Source organism: Pipistrellus hanaki (genome assembly GCF_964339955.1).
Source record: "Pipistrellus hanaki genome assembly, chromosome: 7".
Classification (NCBI taxonomy): domain Eukaryota; kingdom Metazoa; phylum Chordata; class Mammalia; order Chiroptera; family Vespertilionidae; genus Pipistrellus; species Pipistrellus hanaki.
This window is the reverse complement of record NC_140509.1, coordinates 63499174-63521950: the sequence shown is the minus strand read 5'-3', so window position 1 is coordinate 63521950 and position 22777 is coordinate 63499174. Positions and strand designations below refer to the sequence as shown.

Sequence of the window (22777 nt, the reverse complement as noted above, 5' to 3'; positions counted from 1 at the left end):
TGTTGTAGTTCTTTTCAACTACTCCTGGTTTAAAGAGAAAATTGACATGAAAGGATAAATCCTATTCTTACATTAAAAATAATAATTTGGTGATATCTCCCTCCATTATGACAGATATTACCATATTAGCCAAGGTTTTCTCATAACCTTTTCTTGACTCAAGACACCATTAGATTGACTTACATAAATCAGGAAATTGATTACTTTTTGAAAGTTCTATTTCATTTCATTCTATGTTTGGACCAGATTTGGAATTTGGCTTTTTTGTTATACTCTAATATGCATGATTAGTTTGATTTGCTCCTGTATTTTGATTTCACTAATAAATTTAGGGGATTATTTCTTTTATGTTATTCTTTAATAAGAAGAACAATAAAATCTTTAAATGCTCAGAAATAAATAGTTCAAAAATAAATAGTAATATATATATATATTACATATTTATATTTCTATCATCAATGTAATATCAGCAAGAAAAAAAGATTCCACATTGGCCAAGGATTAGCCTTGGTTCTTTAAATCTTAATAGATGAATCTTAAAAATGTATAATATCCAGAGTCAATACAAAATTTGTGTGCAATATCTTGCACCTTTCTGATGAATGGATCTACAACTTTCTCAATGATTGAGAACAACTATTCAAGACAAAAGAAAGTCATGACTGAATGGTGGTGGGTGCAGGCACCATTGTGTAGTAACCAGTCTGAAATCCCACCTTTCAATGGCTGTGTAATCTTCACTACATTTTGTAATATCTCTGAACTTCAGTTTCCTAATTTTAAAAATAAAGATAATAGCAAAACATATTTCAGAAGTGGATTTACTATGAAATCTATTAAGCTTAAATTCAAAGCCTTGGAAATGTGTTCATATCATCAAGTATTTTTGTAAAATTTGCAACATTGTGTGTGTGTGTTTTGTAATGGAGACATTCCAAATTGTGTAACTTCATACACTACCAATATTGGATCCTTCTCTTTTTTACCTCAGGAGTTGTTTTTTGTTGTTGTTGTTGTTGTTTAAGGATTAAATGATAGTATATGTAAAACTTTAGGATTAAGCTTAGAACAGAGAAAACATTTGATTAATATTCATTCTCATGATTATCAACTATCATAGGCAATTTGTATGTGTTTATTTTTACCTTTGTTACATACAATTGAGCTTTTTAAATAGTGTAGGTTAGGGTTCTTTAAAAAATGGCTTAGTATACTAACCAAGTTTTCTTTCTACTCAACAATTTTGGAAAGAGAAATAATATGAAATACGTGAATTCAAATATTAGACTTATTAATCAGACTAAGAAGGGCTAGCTTTAGAATTTAATTAAGACCATCTTTTTATTTTGGAAAAAAAAAATCCAAGACTTTTATTCAGAGAAAACTATAATGCCATGCAGAGTAAAGTTGCCTTGTCAAGTGGCTGTTACAAGAAAAGATGAGTAGATGGATGAACTCATCAGAATTACACAAATCTTATCATAGCTATACAGAATTATCCAAATATCCACGGATTCAGCAATATATTACATTTTAAAAAAGGCCATGCCAATTTTTGTGTCACAGTTTTACATTTAGAACATATGATACCTATTTTACATTCATAATGTAAATCTTATTCAAGTGACTTCTATTTTACTATTTGTGATATAAATGCCTGCAAACCTAGAAGTTACAGATAGGTTATTTCTAGAAATCATGGTTTATCTCACAAAGAATCACAATAAATATTGGCTTCTAATTGAACTCTATCTTTGGATTTTCAATTATCTTATTCAAACAAAGGAAATATATATATGCATTAAATATAAATAAAATTCACCAAAATGATTTGTATTTCAAATATTAGGAACTTGAATATTAAACTCATTAAAATATTGAGTCAATATAAAAATTTATTGCCTGCTTCAACTTAAAACAATTTTAAGCTAACACTTAGCATTGGCTCTAGCAACAGCTTAAATCCTGAAGCAATGTTGATTTATATTCATGCAGATCTGGTGTTTGAGTCCCTTTTAATGTTAACAATATGTATATACATATATATTTGTAATTTAAAGTTCTTTTTAGAGAAAAATGCTAGCTATGTTTGTCTTGCCTTTCCTAAGTCAATCATAAATTGTCTAATGAATTCGCTCAGGAATATTAAGAAAGAAAATTGTTTAGCTTTATTCTACTCAATAGAAATAAAACAAGAAAGATATTTCCAGGTAGTAAGCTGCATGGCCAAAATTACAGTGCCATTTTCTGCTTCATGCTGTGCCCATTTATCAAAACAGAATTGGTCACCGGGTTCTTAGCATTGCTTTTCAGAGATGTCATACGCACTGCAGAAGAGCTGACTAAGTAGCTGGCTGATCTCTCTGGATAGGACTTCCTCCCACAACAGAGCTGGCTATTGAAATGCCTCCTGAAGCTTTCACTGAGTAGATACAGGGCAAATGGATTGACACAAGAATTGCAAAAGCTCAGAATCCGGGCAACTAAGGTGGCAATCATGTGGCCCAGAGATGGATCAATCTTGCTATAGTTGAAAGATCTATACATATAGAGGATGTGATTTGGAAACCAGCAGAAGGCAAAGCAGCCCACGAAGACCAGCACAATTTTAGCCAGGCGTTTCCGAGTTTCCATCTGCAATACAAGGAAAAGGCCCATTGGTTAAAACGAAAGGGGAGACAGCCACATCCAAAACTCATGACATAATAGGGGTAAACTTATATAGCATGCTAACACATCCAAAATACCAAAACTATTTGTTTTCCTCAACAATGGGATGGTTTCAACAGTTTGATTAAGCCTATTGTGGTCACTACACTGTTTCATTCATAACATTTTACACTTTATACAAGACTAGATAATAAAATATTAAGAAATGGTTATGTGTTTATGTGAAAACTGTGATCTTAAAAAGTCTCTTATTTTCAAATACTTTCCTTTAGATTTGTTCATTTTAATTATAAACCTCTTCTATTTGTATTAAACCCACTGGATTAGTGAATCATAGAATATAGTCAACCTTAGAATTTCTTTTTAAAATCAGGGTATTTTAATAGGAAAAATACATCTAATAAAATAAGTATAACTTTTTTTTAACCCTTACTGCACATACACAAAAACCTTGGGATTTAACTTCAGACTCATAAATTCAAAACACCTGACATAACTGTCAATAAGTATTACTGGATTAGTTACCTTTAAAAATGAATATATAGTTTTCTTTATTTTCATAAAATATAAATACTGGGTTTATTCCTTTATAGGCAGGTTTTCAGGAATGTGATAAAGAGACACAATTCAAATATTGGGCATTGATCTTTTGAAATCTAAATATCATTTCCAATATTCTAGAGTCCAGGGTTAGCTGATATTTGCCCGATTTGTTCAAATATTTAAATAAGCCAACATGCATGTGAAAACAATTTCTCAAAAGATATTGATAATAAGCAACATGAGCTAAAACTAAGGGTAGTCAGCTAGAATATGCCAGAGGAGACTGGAAATGTTTAGGAATCAAACAGGTCTGACATAAGGGAGAAGTAGTTAGTGGCGACAGCTAAGGAGAGGGAGAGTGAAAAGGAGTGTAGTTTAGAAAGCAGAACGTGGCACTCCAAATGTTTCCCTGGGGCACGGTAGGCAACCCTGCAATATTAAGAAGGTCAATGTAAAATTTATATTACTAAGTCCTGTCCTTCCTAGCAGGTGGAGCTTGTGTGCAAGAATTTCATGGCAATCTATACTTGGGCAGTCAAAAGCACAGTTAGGCTGTTGGCATTGAGATTACTTCTCAACAGATGTCAAGCACAATTACCGAGCCTGAGTGTATAAATCTCATTAGGGAAATTTATAAAAAACGGGGCAGAACTAAGGCCAATACGAAAAAAAACTGATGGTGGGCAGGGTAAGAGGAACCCAACTCTACAAACCAGCTCCCCAGGCTCTGAGTGAAAGAATTATATAAAAATGGAAAAGCACATGACCTGGACATTGTTGCTTCAATGATACCAGATATTTAGGGGGGGGGGGAAACTATTAATGTGTCTAACAACTATTTTAATGCTAGGTTGATTTTTTAAGGCTTTCAAGCAGAGGTGGATCTCTGATGTTGATGGTCATCAATAAATGGAGGAGACCTTCCAAGACAGAAACCTTGATGAGATTCTGCAGTTGCTCAAGTGCCCAAAGCCCCAGCCTGTGTCTCCATATACAATCCTGCAAATTCCAATGACCTGCCATTCGACATGTCTTCATTCAAATTAGGGAACAGTCACCTGTAACCTCCCTGCGCCTTTGGAAGATGGTCCTCGCTGGGAGTGCACAAATGCACAAGTTGAAACTTTGTCCTATAAGTAGAGTTTTGTGGATTAACATAAATTTCCCTTGTATTAGGGCTGCATATTCTTTAAGGAAGAAAGAGTATGTAAGGTACATGTTGCAATTTTCAAGTTAATGTACAATCTGTACAGGAAAATCTATAAAGTTGAATTATGACTTCAAGCATGACTTCAACACCAGCCTCCCTTTGATCATTCTCTTGTTCTGCTGCCTCTTCTCCTCTGTGGCCTCCTACCAAACCTCATCCCCAGCCCCAGGCAGTGTCCCATAGCTCTTTCCTGACTCCTTCTCCCAGACTTCCTGTTGTCCTTATCTTAGTGGGCTAATGGGAGAGGACAATAATTAGATAAATGTGAAAATTTTAAATGTGAAAATGTGAAAATTTTCTGTTTCAATGTGTGGTTCTTTGCATAAACACTTGCATGTAAAATAAACTCTTCTGAGATGTTACATTTTTATCATTGTAGGCCCAGAAGGCACAGTAGATGGACCTTTGTGGGACTTTTCAGAGCTGTGACATGGCCACATCTTAGAGACCCACAAGGCCCCTTCCAGTTAAGGCCAGTGCATGTCCCAGTGCCCTCTGTCTCAGTTATCATCCCTCCTGGTATTGAGAACCCATGAAATTGAACCCAAATAGCAGTACTGCAGCTGACCAGGGAACCCTCAACACATACACACACACACACACACACACACACACACACACACACACACGGAGCTTACCTGTTTTTTGGTATGTTCGTTGTATTCTCCAGGAAGATTATGTGCACTTTTAATTAAGGTCTTTGCAATATGATAATAATAAACGCTAATAACAGCAAGGGGTATGAGGAAATACACCAAGAAGATGAGCACTGAATGGATCTTCGGGTGTAACTCGTCAGTCTGAGGGTAGGGGATGCACGCTGTGAAGCTGCCGTTATCCAAGCTGTCGATGCGCACCACTTCCGAAAACACGGCTTCGGGAACCGCCAGCAGCACCGAGACCACCCAGATACCCACGGCCTTCACGCAGGTCCACAGCACCGCCCCTGACGCCTGGATGTCCATGGGGTTTACAATGGCTTTGTACCTGCGAAGACAACATGCCGCAAATTACTCTTACGAAAAGAGGTGAAAAAGGAGGGAGGCAGGCAGGGAAGGGGGGAGGGAGGGAAGAAGGGAAGGGAAAATCTTACCTGCTAAGAGAGAGATGCCAAACCCCATTATGCCCTGGCTGTTTTGTACTAAGATCCCCTGGTGTCTCTGTCTGCTTATTCTACAGCTTATTAGCACCGAAGATAAGAAGACAGAGAAAAATATCTGAAATTGTTATTTCCCAAATTACAGTAATTTGGTTACTGCTTTCACAATTTTTTTTTTCTAAATCTACACATAAGTGTCATTATTTACTGAATACTTTTAATTAAATACTGTTATTTTTGAAAAATCTATTGCTACTATAATTGCCATAATATGCAGTAACCATTAAAAAAAAATGCCACAAACTATTTATTAAATTTTACCTTGATACACTTCTTTAGCTGATAAACCTGAGTCGCCACTTTTTTTTGAAGGATACTAGAGGCCTGGTGCATGACATTGTACACTGGGTGGGGGGAGGGGGGAGGCTCAGCCCAACCTGTATCCTCTCGGAGTCTGGGACCTCTCAGGGGATGTCCACCTAAGCTGGCAGCCTGACAACCCCCTGAGGGACCCTTAGCACCGGCTTCTGGCTGAGCGGTGCACCCCCTGTGGGAGCACATTGACCACCAGGAGGCAGCTCTTGCGGTGAGCGCCTGCCCCCTGGTGGTCAGTGCATTTTATAGCAACCGGTCATTCTGCCAGTCAGTCAATTTACATATTAGCCTTTTATTATATAGGATCAGTAAATCTTAGAGACCAATTTAAATGGGAATATTTTTTCCCCATCATCCAGTTATAAGGACTTAAAGAAATAGTCCATCTTTCAATTTCAAGTTTATTTAATGTGGAGACCTCATGAAGTCCTCTCTCCTCCCACCTGCCACCATCATAGTGGTAAAGGGTCCACTCCAGGACATAAGGGCTTCAGCAATCCAAACCCTCTGCAGCTAACTCAGTCAGCACATTGGGGCAATCATAACATAAACAAACCAAAATGGTATGTAAACCTCACACTACTTATATTTGTCTTTGAAGATATGTTAGTTACAGTATACCTAGGAGGTTAACAAGATACAGTTAAAAGTGATTTTGGTCAAACAAATCTGCAGTGTCATTGTATCTCTGACAAACACTGGAAAAATCACTTAATGACTTTTCCTTTCCTCTGGGGAGTGGGGATAAAAACAAAAGTTTAAAATTAAAAATCAAAAGTTTATGATTAGAAAAAAGTGCATAGAATACCTGGTACAGTGCTTGGCAATTAGCAGAGATTAACCATATGATAACCCTGTACCTTCTCCTTATTTACATTTGATTTAGTCCGATGTTCTAACCATTCAAAATATTTCCAGCTGGAAAACAATCACATAAGGCCTCCGTCAGGTTCTGTAAGGATGCTTTCTGTTTCCCCCAGGAGAGGAAGAGTGCCCTCAGCCTCAATCCCACTCTGAGGAAGCCTCTTTCTCCTTTGGGACTTGAATCCAAGTGTCACCCCCAGACTCTCAATAGAAAGAAGCTCACTTGCATTTTTATCTGGAGGATCTTCCCATGCGAAGCAGGAAACATGGAAATTAAAGTAGAACAACAGCAAAGGGCTTCAACACCAAATTAAGTAAAATAGCATGAGTCATGCATTTTTCTCAGACTTAGCACAGAGCATCTTGTTTACTATTCTGTTTACTTGTACATTCTTCCAAAGAAACTTAATTATAACCAGTAACTAGAATGAGATATCTTTTCTGCTTTTTAAATTTTTTTTATCAGCTTGATAACATTCTAAGAGGTTTATTTGCTTGTTTTTAAACTCAGAGAGCACTAAGAGCACTATAAAGATAAATAGAAGTCCCTTGTAACTAACATCTCAGACCTGGCTCCTGGATTAAAACAAATTTCACATCATTCCATATGCTAGTATATAAGAAATGTAATTCTTTCACTGTTTCCCGAATCCATATTACAGATATCATCTCTTGATATCCCATTGTGGTAATTGAAGATTTTCTCCCTGAAACCTCTATTTCTTCCATTCCCAACTTCCTGATTTAGTAAGTTATATCATTTATAAAATAGTCAATAGGTTATTACTAAACAAATATCACTCACTGACTAGTTTAGTATATTATGACATTCTCTTTATTATATGCATGTCTGATTTTCCTAGAGTTGTTACTTAATAATTTTTCATTTGTATGATTTTCCATTAACCTAAATTGAATCCTTTTCTAAATGCTATTTCATCAACTTCCTGAATAATTGGAGTACCAATGGTTGAATCTCAATTATTCTTCTTTCTTAATGTTTTACTTTATCAAACTCATCTGCGTCTTCTTTGAGGTTTTATTTTCTAAGCTGTCTCATTAGCTTTAGCTTACTTCCTTTCTTCTAGACTGTTTATTATATTTTTATTTTTTAACTTTTATTGTTGGAAGTATTACATATATCTCCTTTTTTTCCTCCCATTGACCCCTTATAGCCCAAATTTTAGAAGTTCTTTCTAGTTTTCCAGTTATTCTATGGCTATGGAAATAATACTACAGAATATGTTTCATTTTCTTTTCCTTCTAGAATAGTTTCAGGTTTGCTTTGTTGTTGTTTAGTTTTTTTATTCTAAAACCACTCCTCAAAAGTTAAATATTTATTGCCTGACAATTCATATTTAAGATCAAACTAAGAAAAGGCTGATTACAAATTCTTTTGTATGTGGAGGAATAGGGAAAGGCGGAAATATGGGGTGGGAGGAAGGAGCTGTTGATCACTCAGACAGACTAGTTAACCAGACTCTCTTTGTAGGTTGTTAGAAAAAACAAAGTATATTCTGAATTTTCCTTTGTGGTTTTTTGTTGTTAATCTTCACCCCTCACCTGAGCATATTTTTCCATCGACTTTCAGGGAGAGTGGAAGAGAGAGGAAACATCACATCGATGTGATAGAAACACATGATTTTAAAGGAGAGGAGTCTGCAACTGAGGTATGTGTCCTTGACCAGAACTGAACCCAAGGCCCTTCTGTCCACAGGCCAACACTCTATCCACTGAGCCAAACCAGCTAGGGCTTTCATGATTTTAAAAGGAAGGAAAAAGGTCACTTCCCTATTCTCATCCCTACCCCATAGCTAAGTACATTAGCAGAAGCACTTCAATCATAAAGGATGATGGGAAAAGTTCAACTAGGAATAAAAGCAATGACTCTCTTGTCCTGATAAGATTGTTATGGTAAATTTAGCAACATATCCAGAGTTTTTTTGAGGAGAAGGACTAAGAGAACTAGTGAGACTCAGGGCACACATTTTCAGGAGGCATGATTCTTAGCCACCTCCTGCAGGAAAGGGAAAATAGAGTCCATGGATCTTCCACTAAATGATATACATTGGATCAAAAAGAGTATTGCCCTCACCAGTTTTCTCAGTGGTTAGAGCGTCAGCCTGTGGACTGAAAGGTCCCAGGTTCGATTCTGGTCAAGGGCATGTACCTTGGTTGCAGGCTCAATTCCTGGGCCAGTCAGGTTGCATGTGGGAGGCAACCAGTCGTGGTGTCTCCCTCACATTTATGTTTTTTATGTTTTTTCTCTCTCCCAGCCTCCATTCTCTTTCTCTAAAAAAATTAATAAATAAATGGAAAAAATATCCTCAGGTGAGGATTAACAACAACAAAAAAATATTCCAAATGTTAAAAAGCCAGAAATTATAGTTTAAAACACAGATTACTAAAGGGTCATTATTACTACTAAACCAGAGCTTATAACTGTCAGATAATGTTATACACCAACCAATATTTCATGTGCATTTTTTTAAATTAAAAATATGTAGTGCAAATTAATATGAACATGTTTAATCGTACTTCCTTTAAATATTTATGAAAATGTAGGAATGAAATAGTCCCTCGGCATTCTATCTCATTGAATTTAGTAGTATAATCGTATGTATAAAAACTGTGTGTGTTTTTTCATGCAGATAGTCTCAGAAAGATATCTTTAACTGGAAACTAATCAATCAAAATTCACATATAGATAACAATCATCATTCACATATTAAATATCAGTAAATATATATGCTTCTTTATTGATGCCTGTTTTGAATATTGCTTATTACATTTGTATACAGTCTTAATTAAATCTAAAGAGGTAATTAAATTAAATCATATTATATAATATATTATGAAAATTAGATAATTTTAGCTCATATAAAGTTATCAAGACATCTAAAAATCTCCATCTATAAATGTCTGCAAAGCTTTCTAGTTATACCACCCATAATTTCTTTTTTTTATACCAAACTTTTATTTATCAGAGACCAACAAAGTCCAAAGTGAACTATCTGATAAGTAGAGGAAACTTATCAGAACTATCTGATAAGCAAAAGGAAGAATTTCAAAAAGGCCCAGCCAGCGTGGCTTAGTGGCTGAGTGCTGACCTATGAACCAAGAGGTCGCCATTAGATTCCCAGTCAGGGCACATGCCCGGGTTGTGGGCTCTATCCCCCATAGGGGCGGGGAGGTGAGTGGAGGAGGCAGCTGATCAATGATTTTTTTTCTCCTCATTGATGTTTTTATCTCTCTCACTCTCTCTTCCTCTCTGAAATCAATAAAACGTATTTTTTTTAAAAAGACTTTGAAAAAGAAGTGTAGGCCTCTGTGTCAAATACTCTACAAGTAGACAAAAATCCTCTTGAAACCGGAGCTTGTGTCCTGCTCTCTTCTGTTATCTGTAATGTGTAACCCAATGTAGATTCTCAATAAATCTTTACTGAACTTATGTAGAAACCTGGCCTGAGCAACAAGGAGATGAGTTGATTAAGAGCAGTTTTGGTAGAGGGGCGTGGTAGTTGCTGGCTATTAGGTTGCTGTGAGTATGGAAGTGAGAAATGGGAAGTCCAGTCTACTAATGCCCAAGTTGGATCAATCCCCAGAACCACCTAGAACACTGAAAATAGGTAGAGTATTATTACATTTCCTCTAAGACTCACTAGCACAGAGTCTTTAGCCTGCAAAAGGAGACATTCTGCATTTTATAAGATTTTCAAGTGATTCTTACAATAAACCAAGTTTAGAAACCACGTCTGAGGAAGAATGACCATGGCAGTGAGCATCTCTCCACAGGCTCCCTGTGATCCTTACACACCCAGCATCGGTTCAGTGTTTGAGAATCAGATGCCTTCACAGTGTGTCATATCATGCTTTAAGAGTATTGATAACTTTTAGCAGTAATACTTATTCTGAAGGAAATGACTAAATGTATCATTTAAAAATATCTAAGTTGTCAAAACCGATTTGGCTCAGTGGATAGAGCATCGGCCTATGGACTGAAAGGTCCCAGGTTCGATTCCAGTCAAGGGCATGTACCTTGGTTGTGGGCACATCCCCAGTAGGGGGTGTGCAGAAGGCAGCAGATCGATGTTTCTCTCTCATCGATGTTTCTAACTCTCTATCCCTCTTCCTTTCTCTCTGTAAAAAAATCAATAAAATATATTTAAAAATAAAAATAAAAATATCTAAGCATCGTCATACAACAGAATGGCTAAAACTATAAATAACAAATTAAAAATAATGTAATATATGGATGTCACTTAGGAAAGGATGAGAAATACCTTTCTCATTACAGAGTGGTCAGCAAATCTAATTGTTCTTTACCAGGGGAAAAATCACTTTGTTCTGAAGTTAAAATGTATGACTTAAATGACACAAATGTTTGATAAGGAGGAGAATGATGATGACAACTTATGTTGATGAAGACAATGATTAGAACTAGCCAGTCTATGATTATAAAGGGATTGAGGAAAGACTATAGATGCTGAAGAGGTTGTCATCATTAATTGTACAAGAGAACCATTTTGCTCTCCACTTCAGTGCCTATTTTCTGATAATTAACTACATGTGTGACTAAATACTGATTTGAATTAATGAGTCATCTGTCGTCTTGACTCATAGGTGACATGGAAGTAGTTACACAATAACCCACAGCTTAAAAATGCTTTCACATTATTTCACTGGCTAAAATAGTCCTGTGCTGCTAAACTGATTAGTGTGCTCATTTCACAGAAAAGCTTATCAAGACTAAGGGATTACAAAATGCTTAAATGATTTCAGAGCCAGTAGCATAAAACTCAGAATTCACTCAGATGTTGTGATTATAGATTTAATGTTTTAAACTATAGCATATTACAGAGAATACAACTGAAGCACTAAATGCTTTATCTATTCTCAATTTTTAGACATTTGATCTCCTATCTTCATAAAGTCAATGGTATTTTTAACTGCAAAGACTTAACTTACATCTGTAATTATGCTTTCTTAATTGATCATGTTCAGAGTAGAGAAACTAAGCCTCAACAGTATCAGCAGGTTCTGTTTCACATACTTTTAATTCATCTCTTAAAACTGCATGTTCATAGATTCTATATAAATGTCTATATAATCATTTGTAGGTTGTACTTTCATAATCTAAATCTGGTTCCAAATGAGATGTTAAATGTTTGGCTCTCTCTTAAAATGTGGCTCTTTTTCAAAAATTAATTTGAATTCAACCACATTTAATAAAATTTTTAATTTTTAAAATATTCCCTCCAAATTTTCACAAATAATAAATGTGAAGGAGGAGGTCTATGTTGATAGTTTTAAATTATTCTTAATGAAAATCTGTATAAGAAAAAAATTAAAATTCAAGGGAGTCAAGGGAAATGCTAGGGAAAAGTGAAGGTTTAGTGTTTATTTCTCCTCCCCATGAGACCTAGGAGTAACTGGAAATAGAAGATATTGCAAAGAGCCTTAATAAATCAGTAGTGTTCATAAGGAGTGGGGTATAGAATAATAACATTTAATATTTTATATCAATAATTAAAACAATAAGTTAAGATAGCTCATTAAGTTTGAAGCAAGCAAAATTAAACTAGATCATCACTTTGGAGCATAAAAATGAAAATAACCTGGATCATATGGAAACAAATGATAATAAAGAAACAAAGAATGACAAATAATAAAAAATAAATAAAAGGATATTGCCCTAGCCAGTTTGGCTCAGTGGACAAAGTGTTGGCCCATGGACTGAAGGGTACTGGGTTTGATTCGAGTCAAGGCAAGTACCTTGGTTGGAGGTTCCCTAGCCCTCATTGGGGTGCATGCAGGAGGCAACCAAACATTGTGTCTCTCACATCAATGTTTCTCACTGTCTCTCCCTCTGTCTTCCACTCTCTCTAAAAATCATTAGGAAAATATCCTCAGGTGAGGATTTACAAAAATTAAAAATAAATTAAAAATAAAAGGAAGTCTAATGAAGACATGTGTCCTTTGGAACAGATAAGAAATGAACTTTGGAAATACCAAATTGTTGGTGAATTGGGGATGTGGGTGAACTTCTCCGAAGAGCTGAAAGTAATCTGGTTATACTATGATCCAAAACCTACACAGGACCTAGGAAATTGGTGAAGTCTCCTGAGAAATCTGCATTTGAAAGGGCCAAAGGAAGTTATTTTGGGTTTTGAAAAACACCAAAAGGAACTGTACTGTGGGTGACAACTAACAAGAATGAAAACGTTGAACTCAACTGTCTGACTTTATGGCTTAGCCAGAACAAAGGCCAAATGCATCACTGCAGGCAAGAGACTGAGAGGGACATCTTAGAGGGTCCTTCTTCTCCCTGGGAAGTATACAAATAGAACCAGCACAAGTTGTTAAGTGAGAGACTTGTCTGAGATGTGGTGGCATGGAAAAGTTCAACAGGCAAGCACTGGAGCACTGGACTGAGCATAGGGCTGCCTCACCAGTCATCAATGCCCTTTGCTCTCTTTGAGTCACTGTTTGCTCAGTCTCAGAGAGGAGGTAACAGAGTCCCATCTTAGGACCCTTAGCTCTACAGTTGAAGACATTATTTTTATTTTGCAAACAAATAAAATGCTTACTTGTGGGCATGTCTTTAGTGCCGTTTTGCCATTTTATTCAACTTGAACATTTGGACATAACAGAGTGAGAACTAGCACCCTGATGCCATAAGCCCCAGACTGGAGTATTCTCTCTTTATTTACATAGTGTGTTCCAAAGGTTTTAGATCACGGTGAGTGAATAATCTTTAAAACCTATATAGTAATATATACAGAATTGCAGTAGTGTGAATATTATGAGGACTATACAACACCTAATTTAACGTGTGAATTAGAAGGAAAAAGAAAATAAGCTAGAGGTATTTGAGACTAATGGATAAAATATATTTGATTATTGGAGGCAAAAATAACAGCTTTTATCTAATGAAAAACCATATAAATTCAAATTAATTAATAAATTAAGTTCAGATTATAATTCATCCTGTTTCTATGCTTCTGTAAAAACAAGAACTGGGCACTTGTTATGCAAAACACATTTTCCTTTTGAATTGGCAGCTAGAAAGCTTTTAGATAAATGTACTGTAGGACTCACATTGCATGAAAATATGGGTCACTTTCTTTTTTTTAACTTTTATTTCCCTACTAGAGGCCCAGTACATGAAATTCATGCACTGGGGGGAAGGAGGTGAGGGTGCCCTCAGCTCAGCCTGCACCCTCTCCAATCTGGGACCCCTCGGGGGATGTCCAACACTGCCAGTTTAAACTGGCAGTCTCGGACATCCCTCTCACAATCGGCACTGCTGGCTTCCAACTGTTCGCCTGTCTGCCAGCCTCATCACCCCCTAACCACTCCCCTGACAGCCTTATGGACACTTAACTGCTCCCCTGCCAGCCCAATTACCCCAACTGCCCTCCCCTGCAGGCCCGGTTGTCCCCAACTGCCCTCCTCTGCTGGCCTGATCACCCACAACTACCCTTCTCTGCTGGCCATCTGTGGTTGCCATCTTTGAACACATGGAGCAACCATCTTTGACCACATGAAGGTGGCCATCTTGTGCCAGGGCATGAGGGTCAATTTGCATATTACCTCTTTATTATATAGGATACCTGGTTTTCCTCCCTTTTTTTATACTCATTGTACTGTATCTGTATCTTTATCTTTTAGATGCCTTCAATTCTTTTGGAAAGTTGTCATGATACCTTTGTAATTGACTAGTTATTAGTAACAGAAAAGATCAAAGGGAACTAACCCTCTCCCATTATTGAGTCAGGGAAAGCATTTTCCCTGCAAAACACTGGGGGAAGAGGCAGAGACTGGATAAAGGAAAGAAAGCTGCTGGTCTAGTAAAGTTTGGATGATTAGGGAAGCTAAGGTCTGTCAGTCACACCTGGAAGCAGAGGTCATTGGCCAGATGGGCATGGCCACTGCAAGTCCATGAAGATTTGGGACTCCCACATAACTCCCACTCAAAGGAGTTTGCTCTCTTAGTCCCCCTTGATGTGTTGCACTTGACTCCTGACTTGTGGGGCTCTTTTGCTCCTGCTCCCTTGCATTGCGTGTGGACCCAGCTCCAGTATGGAAAGGAAACAACAATTTTGCTATTAGCTTTACCGAAACCTTCGCTATACATCTATGAAATGGACTAAGGGAAATGAGATATATTCCAGGAAAATAAAGCTTTCTACCACATCTCATTCTCCCCTGGGGGCTCTGGAAATGCTTCTTACAGTGGCACTCCAAGAACCCAGCTCCCACTAGCAATGGGAGAAGACAGGCACTTTTTTCTCTGATAACAATCACTCTGGAAACGTGGTTATTGCTAGGGTGAGTGTGGATTACTGCTTTAGGTATGCGTGGCCAGCCCAAACTCCTCAAAAGAGCTTTAGAAGCACACTCTGAGAGCCAACCTCAGCACACTGCCCCAGGCTATGGACAAAAAAAAAAAAAAAAAAAAAAAAAAAAAAAAAAAAATCCAGCTATTCAATCAATACCTGAGCTCCTGCAAGAAGCTTTGGTGAGAAACCAGCAAACAGATAATGGCATTCTCTTTCACCACTGGACAAAGACTGATAAAAAAGCTTCCTAAGGCCTCGGGAGTGTTAGACATAGGGCCCATGTTTTATCTGTTTCAGTATTTTAACAAGTAATTATAATAAAGGAAATATATGTTTGCATTGATATAACATGTAAATAATGTTAATGATTCAAGGTTCATATCTAAGAGCACGAGTTCAGTTATGGAATTAAATATGTTTATTCTAACTATCAAATAAAGACTTGAAATAATACATTATCATTTTAGTCTGATTAGATGCAATATTATTTTTGTATTCAATCCAACATTGGCTATAGAGTATCAGAAAAACAACATAACCTAATATATTAAATTTTATTGTCTTATAGAATTTTAGAATTAAATTTATAAATGCATTTTAGTTAACATTTATATTTTTAAAAATACAGCATAAGAAATTTATTTCTAGTTTTGCATTTGTAAGTACACAAAATAATGAAGTTCATACTTTAGCAGTAGGAGTCCATGGGAATTATTTTATTTATTTATTTATTTATTTATTTATTTATTTATTTATTTTTGCTATAAAAGAAAAAGGAGAACTCATTCTTAAAAATGACTACAATTTAAAATATATTTTATTGATATTTTACAGAGAGGAAGGGAGAGAGATAGAGAGCTAGAAACGTCAATGAGAGAGAAACATCGACCAGCTGCCTCTTGCACACCCCCTACCGGGGATGTGCCCGCAACCAATGTACATGCCCTTGACCAGAATCGAACCTGGGACCCTTCAGTCCGCAGACCGACGCTCTACCACTGAGCCAAACCGACTTCAGCATGACTACCATTTTAAATATAGGATTTGGGGGGCCAAAATGTCTTTAAGAGTTCAAGAAAGAACATCTGAGTTTGGAATGCAGTTAGTGCAATAGGTCGTGAAGATTTCTGTGTGGCTTATGGGATTCCTCCTACCTAGTATCATAGCACATAAGTCTCAACAGTGGGAGAGAGGAGAAAGTGAGTGTGTGTGTGTGTGTGTGTGTGTGTAGAACTGGTAAAATGACACAATGACAAATACGCAAATACTTTTATTTTTATTTTTTTTTTAAATAAATTTTTATTGTTCATATTATTACAAGTGTTCCTTCCCCCCCCTTCCCACCCCACCCTCTGCCCTTTCCCCAACCCCCATTGTCCTCATCCATAGGTGCACAGTTTATGTTCAGTCTCTTCCCACATTCCCCTGTCCCCTTTTCCCCAAGAATCATTAGTTCACTCCCCTTCCATACCTCTGATTCTATTATATTCAACAGTTAATATTGTTCATCAGATTTTTTTTTTTAATTTCCTTGGTTTTTAGATTCACTTGTTGATAGTTACGTATTTGTTGTTCATAATTTTTATCTTTATTTACTTTCTCTTCTGAAAGAACCCCCTTCAGCAATTCATATAATTCTGGTTTGGTGGTGATGAACTCCTTTAGCTTTTTTTTATTAGTGAAGCTCTTTATCTGACCTTCAATTTTGAGTGATAGCTTTGCTGGGTAGAGTATTTTTGGCTGTAGGTTCTTGCTATTCATCACCTTGAATATTTCTTGCCATTCCCGTCTGGCCTGCATGGTTTCTGTTGAGAAATCAGCTGACAATCGTATAGGAGCTCCTTTATAGGTAACCACCTGCTTAGCTCTTGCTGCTTTTAATATTCTCTCTTTGTCCTTTGCTCTTGGAATCTTAATTATGATTTGTCTTGGTGTGGTCCTCTTTGGATTCCTCTTATTTGGAGTTCTGTGTGCTTCCTGGACTTGTAAGTCCAATTCTTTCCCCAGGTGGGGGAAGTTTTCTGTCACTATTTCTTTCAGTATGTTTTCGATATCTTGCTCTCTCTCATCTTCTGGGACCCCCATGATTCTGATGTTGGATCGTTTGAAGTTGTCCCAGAGGTTTCTTACATTATCTTCAATTTTCTGGATTCTCTTGCCTTCTAGTTTCTGCAGAGGAATGTCTTCTGGCTCTTTATGTTCCAAATCTTTGACTTGATTCTTGCGATCTTCTATTCTGTTTTTAGGACTCTGTATAATATTTTTTATTTCAGACAATGTATTCTTTATTTCTTGTTGATCCCTTTTCATATCCTCATAGGTCTCATTTATTTTATCGGCCTTTTCTAGGATACTCTTGAAAAACCTTATAAGTGTGGTTTTGAACTCTATATCCAGTCGCTTTTTGTCCTCCATTTCTTTCGTTTGTGATCTATTTGGTTTAGGCATTTTCGCAGGCCGCTTTTCTGATGGGGCGGGGTTTCAGGGTGGAGCCTACAGCCTCGGCTTCCGTCAGCCCCGCCCTATGCGACTCCTGAGACTCAGGGTCCTTCAGTACTTGTTGCAAGCACCTCTGAGAGAAAGGTGCCCTCGATTTTCGCCTGCTACCAAACAGTGTAGGCTCTCCCGCAATGGGCCCGAAACTGGGGTTCAGTTCAGTTGGAAGTGGAGTTGGAGATGGAGTTCAGAGCAGTCTGGAGCCCCTGTCTCCTTCCCACCAGGGCAGTCCTACGGCACAGCCGGCCGGCCCTCTCTGCACGCACGCAGTGTGCTCGCCGCCTGGACCTCCTTTCGCCACTTCCCCCGGGGTTCCGCCTTACAGCCCAGCTCCCTCTGGATGAGCCTGGGTCCCCGGGGTCTGGCGTAGAACTGGGGTTCAGAGCAGTCGGGGGCCCAGCACAGTCGGAGTTTTATCTCCTTCCCGCTAGGGAACGCCAACCAGGCACTCGGCCTCCCTCCTCTCCGGCTCCGTCCTCTCCGCGCGCGCCGCGTGTCTCCGTACCTTGGACTTTTACAGCTCCTCCGCGCTTCCTTCTGGTTTTCTCCTTGCTTCTCGTTGTAGAATTTCAAGTCAGTCGACTTTCCTGTAGTTCTGGGCAATGTCCATTTTATATTTTAGTTGTATTTTATTGAAATTGTTGCGTGCGGCTGCGGCTAGGTGCCTACCCGAGCAGCCATCTTGGATTCTCCAATACTACGCAAATACTTTTAATTAGCTATTTAATGCAAGCAAGCAAAAGAAGTATATTTTTTATATACTAACAAAAAAGTTAAAAGTAAACTGGCAGCACCACTGTCACCATTTCAGATTATGCACAGCCTTTCCTCCCATTCTGGTTATGCAATGTCTCTGAGGTACAGTCCCGGTGGGCACAACGATCTTTCTTAAGGATGAATCAGGTAAAACTTCTCAAAAGAATTTGGAAAGTCAAAGATTAATAACCAGAACTACCACACAGTGTTATCCATACCACCCACATCAAACAAGGTGATTTAGGCCTCAAGGTAGATTCATAAATATTTATTTTTATTTCAGTCTCTGCTATTTGGTGGTACTGTCATCAATGACATATAATTAACTTTCTACTTCACATTGGCATATGCTTGCTAAAGTCTAATTATCTGCCTGTTTCTTTTTCTATCTTTATTTAAGCCATCTCATGAGGATAAAATATTTAGTTTGGTTTAGCAAACAATTGAATTTGTTGTTTAAAAACTCTAATAACGGCCTTTTTTAAGTGGTTCTATTGCTACAATTACAACTTAATTTTGAATTCAGGGTGTGTTTTTATACTTGGCAGTTACATGTATTACATTTTTTTCCATTCTATTGAATCTAATGACTAAGCTTTTGCAATTTTTTTAAATCTTGGTGCTATGTTTTAAATGTAATTTTTCAGTCTGTCACTAAATAGGAAAAAAAAAAAACACACAGTAATTTCTTATTCCTGAAAATGTGATAATGTGCTTAATAGTGAAGACTGCAGGCTTTGAGCTGTTTTCAAATCCTGGCTCCACTGTGAGATCAGGAAAATGTTGCTTAATTTCAAGTCTTAATTTTCCTTACTTTAAAATGGTAATGATGATCGTGCCTTCTTCATGGTATTGTGAGGATAATGAACTCACACAAAAACACTTAGCACAGTGCTGTGTGCAATTTGTCTTATTCTTGCTTCCAAATCCACAAGAAACTAAAATATTTGGAGAGAGAAAGTATGAGGAGATCAGGTCCAAATCAACACCTAGATTACTATGTTCTGGAAGAACAACAGAGGTATACACAATATAAAACAAAACATTCCCAAGCCATTCACATGACTTTTAGAACGTATCGTGTGATTTCACCACCAGTGACTTCAGTTCCTCAATTTATATTTAAAACTCACACTGATAGGCAAGAGTAGCTTCTGGACCAAGGAGCAGAGACAGCCCACTTTTCTTTATCATTGTTACTAAGGGATCCATGCTTTATTTGCAGAGTTCATGATTCACATAACACACCGAAACAGTCAGTAAATGTGTGAGGAACAGCATTTTCTCTGACCTTTGTCAGAGCCAATTTATCTGTGTGTCTCCATGACAAGAGAGAAAAATGGTGTGAAATAAATTTAAGCCCTGGATCTTGTTCCTAATATTACCTTTCAAAATGAAAGCATAATGATCATAATTTTAACTGTTGTAGTGATAACTATTACGTTTTATCTCAGTCCTTACCTAGTATTTTTCAAACTTTCTGTTCAAAATGGGTTCCCTAAAGAAGGGCAGTGAAAATAAAAAGTCACATTTTAATTATGGAACCCAAAGAAAACTTTCCAAAAAAAGATAATAGAAATCGTGTCAATCAAAATGAGGTGGATAATTTATCCAAAGGCACATATCTTCATAGAAATGTGGTTTTAGAGAAAATATTACACAAACCAAAAAAGTATTCAGTTTAAAAAAGACAATAGCTCTCAAATCTCCACTGAATATTTTCTTCCTTTCATTAAAATTAACTCCTAAAAGTAATGTAAGGGTAATGTAAGGGTATTAGTGCAAATACAAGAAAATTTAGATGCATTTATTTTCATTTGTAGCCCAAAATGTAAATTAAAGAGAAGGAGGATGAGCACCACCTTAATCATCAGAGTTCAACAGTTGACATCAACACCCCATTCCCAAGAGAATCAGACATAGCTTCATGCACAGATGCCCAACTGAACATCACTCCAAATTTGGACATGCCCAATTTTGCCCCTCCTCCCATCCAGTTCATCTCTCCTGTGTAAATGCCCAAAAGCATGGCTATAGAGAACCCGCAGCAGCAGCGCTGGGCCCAGGTTCACAGGGCTGGGTTCTCCTCCCGGCTCTGCCCGGGAACTTACATCCCTTGAGCCTCAACATCCTTACCTGGAAAATGGCCTCGTTGGACTAGTTGATCTGCAAGGTAGAGTAACGGACGCTTCCCACCCTTAAAATATGTGAAAAGCAGACTCAAAACCAAAGATGTATTTTTACAATACTGTTTTAAAATACAAGAATCTGGTCCCTGCCTGTTTGTGAAAAAAACAAATAACGTATCATTTGACTTGAGGCATTAAAACAAACAAAATGTGTAAAGTCATCTGTCAGAAGAATAGTTACTATTCTAGTTGTTTGTGCTTCGAGTAAAATAGTATAATTTAGTTGTTAACTGTAAATGATGTTTCTCCTTATTTGGAAAAAAAAAAGTAAAAAATCAAGTATTTTTACTAATATTAAGGAAGACATGCTTATGAATCAGGTGATTAGGCTACCAGATAAGAAAACTGCACGTCTAAAGTTCTTAAGCACACAGAGAAAACCTATACAAGATAGCTACATTGGCCCGGCCAGTGTGGCTCAGTGGTTGAGCATGGACCCAAGAACCAAGAGATACCTGGTTTGATTCCTGATCAGGGCACATGTCCAGGTTTGGGTTTCAGCAAGGTCCCCAGTGGGGGGCACGCATGAGGCCCCACTGATGTTTCTATCTCTCTAGAACATCCACTGATGTTTCTATCTCTCTATCCCTCTCCGTTCCTCTTTCTCTAAAAACCAATAAAACTATATTTTTAAAAAAATAATCATTAGTTGCTGAAGAACTTGTAAGGTTTAAATAAAAAAATTAATAATAAAAAAAAATGGTAGCTATTCTATTGCCCATGCATTCTATAGCTGTTCTTTGAAGTGGGATAAAAGCTGCCCAAGTGTGTGGAAGGGAAGAGGAAGAATAAGGATATGCAATTTTAAAACTACTTTCAAACTAATGCAATTTTAGTTCTTTTTAAAAGTAATCCTTTTCATATTGTTTCAGGCTTCACATCTCAGTCGTTTCTACCTCTTTTGCTCTCATTCCCAGATACTCACTCTCCCTCTCCTCCTCCTAGCCTTTTCTTCCTGCCCCCTCTCCCTCCCAGATGCACTCCCCACCCCCATCTCCACCCCTTTTCAGGCCGCCCCGCTGGTACCTGACCCCTCACCTGTCGGCGCTGAGCGCGGTGAGCGTGAACACGGACACGCCCACGGAGGTGAGCTGGATGACGGGGATCAGTTTGCAGCCCACCTTCCCGAACACCCACTCGTCGAAGAAGTAGCGCGAGGCGTCCACGGGCACGCAGGTGAGCAGCAGCAGCACGTCCCCGGCCACCAGGTTGGAGATGAAGATGTTGGGGGCGCTCCTCATGGCGCTGTTGGTGACGAAGACCTTCACCAGCACGATGTTGCCCAGCAAGCCCACCGTGATGAGGAGCAGGTAGAGGGACGGGATCACGCAGCGGATCACCAGCTGGGCGGTGGCGGCGGGGGTCCCCTCCTCGGAGGCGGCGCCGGGCAGGAAACCCCCGTCCGACAGCCCTGGGAAGAAGCCGCTCTGGTTCAGGCCGGCGGGCTGGGAGAGGTTGCAGAGGGACTTGGGGGGCATGGTCTTCCTCGCAGGGGCGTCCGGGTGCGCCCAGGTGCCCTGAGAAGTGGATCTCCCTCCGGGACAAGTTGACTGCCTGCGGGGCACGCGTCACCCTGCGCGTCCCGGAGGGGACGGGCGCGGGAGGAATCGGTCCGCACGCTCCCGCGCTTCACTTCTGGAAGAGGCGCATTGGCTCCGAATTCAAAAAGAAAAAGAAAAAGAAAAAGGCAAAGCAATTTGCGTCTTTGTTTCAGTCTCCCCTGGAGGAAGGCTCTTTGGCGAACAAAGACGTGTCCCTGGGGGGTGGCTGGAAGTACCTGCCTGCCCGCGCTTTGGGAGGGGCGGGAGTCATCCTGGCGCTGTCCAGCGAACCGCGGCTGAATCTCTGGGAACTAGCGTGTGGCCGCTGGTCCTCTGCTCATCCCGCTGCTTGTTTTCCCAGTTCCAGTTCCTGTTGTATTGTGTGGGATTTGGGGGGCGGGGGGGGGGGGCGGCTCCATCCAATCCCTGAATCCATCCATCAATACCAGCCTCTGAGCAGGGGGAGCCCCAGCCAGAAGTTTGTGAACCTCTAAGGATGTGGGAGGCTGGCAAGTGTCTGATGCTGAAACAATGAATGTAGAGAAGAGAATGGGTGATTAAAGGATGTAGAAAATGAAAGGAATTCTCTCCCCACTTTTTCTCCCTAGATCCTATTTTCTCATTTCCTACAGCTGGGATATTATTATTAAACTCATATTTTATTGAAATGTAACAGGCATAAAATGCAC

At 38.5% G+C, this 22777-nt stretch overlaps 1 protein-coding gene across 1 annotated transcript; it reads right to left on the bottom strand.

Annotated features, from left to right (window-relative positions):
- Positions 1–1935: 1935 nt before the first annotated feature.
- NMBR (neuromedin B receptor) lies at positions 1936–22149 on the bottom strand. The gene is made up of 3 exons (XM_084891309.1): positions 21586–22149; positions 5062–5410; positions 1936–2634 (listed from the first exon to the last, which is right to left on the bottom strand). Exons 1-3 carry the CDS (start codon positions 22023–22025, stop codon positions 2233–2235), a joined length of 1191 nt encoding a protein of 396 aa, XP_084747435.1. The 5' UTR covers positions 22026–22149; the 3' UTR covers positions 1936–2232.
- Between the last annotated feature and the right edge of the window lie 628 nt (positions 22150–22777).